A 5,632-nucleotide genomic window follows, 5' to 3' on the forward strand; every position below is an offset into this window, starting at 1 on the left:
TTTTTTATTGTTGACATATTTTCCCAATTTTATTTGATAAGAAATCAGTTATGTTTTACAATTCATTCTAATCTATGATCCCAAAAGGGAAACGTCACTGTGGTATCTGGTCATAAGCTTTGTTCAATATGAGAGGGCACTGGGTTAATCCATTAATAAATTATTATACGAAAAAAACAATTTATTTCCAACTATATAAAAGGATAGCTTGCCAGGCAAGGTAACATACGCCCATACTGGCAACTGTCAAAAATGATAAAACAGTCTTTAGTGACTAAATTACGAATTTTCTTATATTAAAGAAATTTTTATTAGTTTGAATTCAATGATACATATATTTACTGCCAGTTATTTAATATACTCTAATATCAAAGCCACAAACTGAAACTGAAGAGAAATTTCATTTCCTTTATCAACATAAATCATCACACAAAATTTTAAAAAACCAGATGAAAACTGTAGTCTTTATCGTATTTATGAACAAATTTTGAAGCATTTCACCTAAATCAAGGCTATAACCAATATAAATGATCACACCATATTTTATTTAAATCAGACGAATGCTAGTATCTTTTGTGCTCCTGATCAAATTTTGGCGCTTTTTTCTTAAGTCATGGGCAATAACTTAAAAACTGTCCATCGAGAAATCGTCAAATTCAAACTAATCGAAGATCTCATTAATATAAATGATCACATTAAATTTCATTAAAATCAGATAATTACAGTAGTCTCCATTGTGTTCACTACCATATATTTTAACGCGTTTATCCTAAGTCAAGGGCAATTACTCAAAAACCTTTCATCGAAAAATCATCAAATTCAATCTTGACCACATCAAGTTTCATTAAAATCAGATAAAAACTGAAGATAAAAAAATGTTGACGGACCGACGGCCTGGCTGACAGGGGCGACGGCAATATACGTCCACATTACCATGTGGGCGTATAAAAATCTTTCACAAAATATATGAACAAAATTTATGTAGCTATTTGAGACATGATCCAATCACCATTGACTTTTACCCAACTTTCAAATGACTTAACATCTTGATATAGAGATTTAGTCATCGAGACACTAAATTGAGTATCAACACGCTGTATAAAATTAAAATAATTCGCCCAGTCTTTACTTCCAATAACATCTCTTTCTCGATAATCGTTGACTGAAATCTGAAACAATATAAAGTTATAACATTTTGATTGGTCCACAGATTGGCCAAAATGATAAATCTTTCAAATGTTCGAGAAATATCCAGAATTTCTTATTCCTTGATATTAGTCAAAGCTATTATTGGGAATGGTACAACTTATCGTTGTCGCTATTCTTGTCAGATCATAGCATGTGTAAAATAACCCACGAAATAAACGAAACATCTCCTCATCAAATTGTGTTCTCTTTTGATTATACTTACCAGTTTTTCTCTAAACATTTTTGGTTTGAGATTAACATTCAAAATGGCGGCGAGTTCTGGAATGGTGATTTTGTCACCTGATACACGAACAGTTTTGTTGATGAATTTGTTTTTGTCTTGTAGCATAACTTTAATAACATCCCCTACATCTTCTATATCTATCATATCTATTGGTGTTAACCCCATTGGTATTTCTAAAATGAATTGCTATTATCAAATTGAGTAGCTTGTACAATACTATTAAAACAATTTTTACCATAGAGATATTGCCCGATCCTTTACATCTGAAAGAAATGGACTTCAAGAACAAACTTTACAGAATGTAAGTTCGACCAGAAAGGAAATCTTGAGTCAGGAACGCTTTCAAGAAAACGAATTGACATAATCAACAAAAACGTCGACTGTCACCAGTATGGACCAATGAAAAGCAACAAATTACTTACGAAATTGATATGTATTATTCTGAACCCTTTCAGGTTTAAATATAGTGAAAAAGTCTTGATAAAAGCAGGGCATCATAACACAACTTAATGGTAACTGTTTATCTTTCATATAATTTTCTATCTCAGCTTTTGTTACCATTGGTCTCACTTGTATCCCTTTTACTTTCTGGGTATGAATTTGAGTACTGAATATTACATGGTTTACATTTGACATTGAACATGCATCAGCTATAAGTCGGCCCTGTTTAATCTCATTATCAACACAGTACGGGTCACTCGCTCTTGTTTCTGTTACAATAAAACACTCATCAACACTATTCAATGCGGTAATGACGTCATCGACATCTTGAAAAGAACATTCACAAAGTTCTACACCTTCGTTTTTCAGGTTAAGGGCCGTTTCAGACGTGACATCAGAGGTCACAGCACGAACGTGTAAATCTGTATCTTTCGCTAGTGTTCTTGCAACAGCTTCACCCAAAGGAATTGTAGTATTGAATACAGCAACAATTCTTTTATCACACATTCTGTAAAGATTACGTATACAAGAAAATTAAAGAACAGATAAGGCACACTCTAAATGAATATCAACTTTTACATAACATAATGTGTATAAGTGGGGTCAAACGAAAATACACTCATAGGACAGCCATAAGAGTGGTAGTACGACACTGTGAATTGAACATCCCGGTGTCGCATCTTCATTTTGAAAAGTTTATCCTGCAACACCACAAAAATTGTAGCGGTTCGCCACTCAGTGGCCACAGACCATTGTTGAGTAAATACTTTCTATATACCGTACATACCGCTGATTTAATTGAATAAAAAATATCGTTTATTTATTATTTTCTTGAAGAACATTAATATGAAAAGACCATTTGTATAGTTTTTGACAATTCAATCCTGCAATGAACGCGTACAATGGTTGAAGTGAACTCTGAACAATTCTTAAGATATATACGGCGATGCTATTGATCTTGTAAATGAAACAGGGGGTACTTACATGCCATATAAGGTAAAAATTCCTGAAAATTTCAATAAAACATCCTTCTGAAACCAATACTCCTATCCCACGAGAAACAATTTTCGTAAAAGTTGGAAGGTAAAAAAGAACTATACTGAGTCAAGTATATTAATCTTAATCTAATCTTTGTTTCTCTTGACAACGGAAATACTCCTATTAACTTATTGTTTGATAAATCTTCTATATAATACAGATCGAATTTCCTTCTATTGATTAAATTACTTGATAACTGTATTACATGTACCATATATAAACTTAGACCACACATGAAAATATATGAGATAATTTATATCGTTAACAGGGCGAAAATGGGTTTAAGAATTTACCGATAGCAGGGTGAGGGGTGGGGTTGTTGAATGAGCTGAAATGTTTAAGAGGTTTCTGGTGGTTTAAGGGTACCTATTAAATTTAGAAATATTCGCAATGTAGACAAAACCACCAATGTCCAAGTTATCAAAAATATCCATGACCAAGTGCACTGTAGTGGAATCCGAAACTCTGACATTTACTGGCAAGTCGCCGTATCATTTTCGTGGAAGATGGGGAAGGCTGGTAATATTTAACGTTGTTATGGATCATGTTTATTTAATGTAGAGGTAGATCTTTAATCCATACCAAAGTTGTATACTTACTCTAGTGGAGGATCGTGTATGCTTACCCTATAGTGGAGGATCTTGATATCTTAAGTTAAGTATGCTTTTCCTAGGGGTAGTTCTAGTACTCCAAGTGGTTGGTTTTGTATCTTGTTTATTTACTTTAGTCGTTGGTCTTGTACATTTACTCTAGTAGCGGATCTTGTATACTTAGTCCACCTTGTATATTTACTCTGTTAAGTTATAGCCGATAACATACTTAGGCAACCGTGTATATGTACTCTAGTAAGTTATAGCCGATAACATACTTAGGCAACCTTGTATATGTACTCTAGTAAGTTATAGCCGATAACATACTTAGGCAACCTTGTATATGTACTCTAGTAAGTTATAGCCGATAACATACTTAGGCAACCTTGTATATGTACTCTAGTAAGTTATAGCCGATATAATACTTAGGCAACCTTGTATATATACTCTAGTAAGTTATAGCCGATAACATACTTAGGCAACCTTGTAAATGTACTCTAGTAAGTTATAGCCGATAACATACTTAGGCAACCTTGTATATATACTCTAGTAAGTTATATCCGATAACATACTTAGGCAACCTTGTATATTTACTCTAGTAAATTATAGCGGATAACATACTTAGGAAACCTTGTATATTTACTCTAGTAAGGGATAGCGGATAACATACTTAGGAAACCTTGTATATTTACTCTAGTCTAGTCCCCCCCCCCCCCCCCCAACTATTTTTTCCTGGGCAAAAAAAATTTTCATTCTATTCCCTTTATGTTCAGATCAAATCTATATGCTAAATTGAAATTGTGTAAAACTATATACTGTACATTTGAAGATTTGTGTTGAATAAACAAACTTGAAAAAAAAAATAAAATAAAATAAATTTAGAACACATTGTATATTTAATCTAGAAGCAGATAGCATATTTAGGCCACCGTGTATAATTACCCTAGTAGCAGATAGCATATTTAGAACACATTGTATATTTACTCTAGTAGCAGATAACATATTTAGAACACATTGTATATTTACAATAGAAGCAGATAGCATATTTAGAACACATTGTATATTTACTCTAGTAGCAGATAATATATTTAGAGCACATTGTATATTTACGCTAGAAGCAGATAGCATATTTAGAACACACTGTATATTTACGCTAGAAGCAGATAACATATTTAGAACGCTTTGTATATTTATGCTAGAAGCAGTAACATATTTAGAACACATTGTATATTTACTCTAGTAGCAGATAACATATTTAGAACACATTGTATATTTACGCTAGAAGCAGATAACATATTTAGAACACATTGTACATTTACCCTAGTAGCAGATAGCATATTTAGAACACATTGTACATTTACTCTAGTAGCAGATAACATATTTAGAACACATTGTATATTTAATCTAGAAGCAGATAGCATATTTAGAACACATTGTATATTTACGCTAGAAGCAGATAACATATTTAGGCCACCGTGTATAATTACCCGAGTAGCAGATAACATATTTAGAACACATGGTATATTTACGCTAGAAGCAGATAGCATATTTAGAACACACTGTATATTTACGCTAGAAGCAGATAACATATTTAGAACACATTGTATATTTACGCTAGAAGTAGATAACATATTTAGAACACACTGTATATTTACGCTAGAAGCAGATAACATATTTAGAACACATTGTATATTTACGCTAGTAGAAGATAACATATTCAAAACACATTGTATATTTACTTTAGAAGCAGATAACATATTTAGAACACATTGTATATTTACGCTAGTAGCAGATAACATATTTAGAACACATTATATATTTACTCTAGAAGCAGATAACATATTTAGAACAAATTGTATATTTACGCCAGTAGCAGATAACATATTTAGAACACATAGTATATTTACGCTAGTAGCCGATAACATATTTAGGTCACCTTTTATATTTACTCTAGTAGCAGATAACATATTTTGGTCACCTTGTATATTTACTCTAGTAGCAGATAACATATTTTGGTCACCTTGTATATTTACTCTAGTAGCAGATAACATATTTAGGTCAACTTGTATATTTACTCTAACATATTTAGGTCAACTTGTATATTTACTCTAGTAGCAGATAACATATTAGA

General features: G+C 32.1%; 2 protein-coding genes across 2 annotated transcripts in view; one reads left to right on the forward strand and one right to left on the reverse strand.

Annotated features, from left to right (window-relative positions):
- Window positions 1-2,919, reverse strand: LOTGIDRAFT_216458 (hypothetical protein). Its single transcript, XM_009058249.1, has 4 exons — window positions 2,858-2,919; window positions 1,855-2,381; window positions 1,412-1,605; window positions 1-1,169 (listed from the first exon to the last, which is right to left on the reverse strand). Exons 2-4 carry the CDS (start codon window positions 2,378-2,380, stop codon window positions 978-980), a joined length of 912 nt encoding a protein of 303 aa, XP_009056497.1. The 5' UTR covers window position 2,381; window positions 2,858-2,919; the 3' UTR covers window positions 1-977.
- A 400-nt stretch (window positions 2,920-3,319) lies between these two features.
- Window positions 3,320-5,632, forward strand: part of LOTGIDRAFT_162287 (hypothetical protein) — a gene marked incomplete at both ends in the record, with an annotated part of 5,194 nt that continues 2,881 nt past the window's right edge. The window contains 3 exons of the mRNA XM_009058250.1: window positions 3,320-3,430; window positions 3,473-3,474; window positions 4,701-5,590. Coding sequence (XP_009056498.1) covers window positions 3,320-3,430; window positions 3,473-3,474; window positions 4,701-5,590 — 1,003 coding nt within the window. The remainder of the gene's footprint in view (window positions 3,431-3,472; window positions 3,475-4,700; window positions 5,591-5,632) is intronic.

Source organism: Lottia gigantea (assembly GCF_000327385.1).
Source record: "Lottia gigantea unplaced genomic scaffold LOTGIsca_33, whole genome shotgun sequence".
In the NCBI taxonomy this organism is placed as follows: domain Eukaryota; kingdom Metazoa; phylum Mollusca; class Gastropoda; family Lottiidae; genus Lottia; species Lottia gigantea.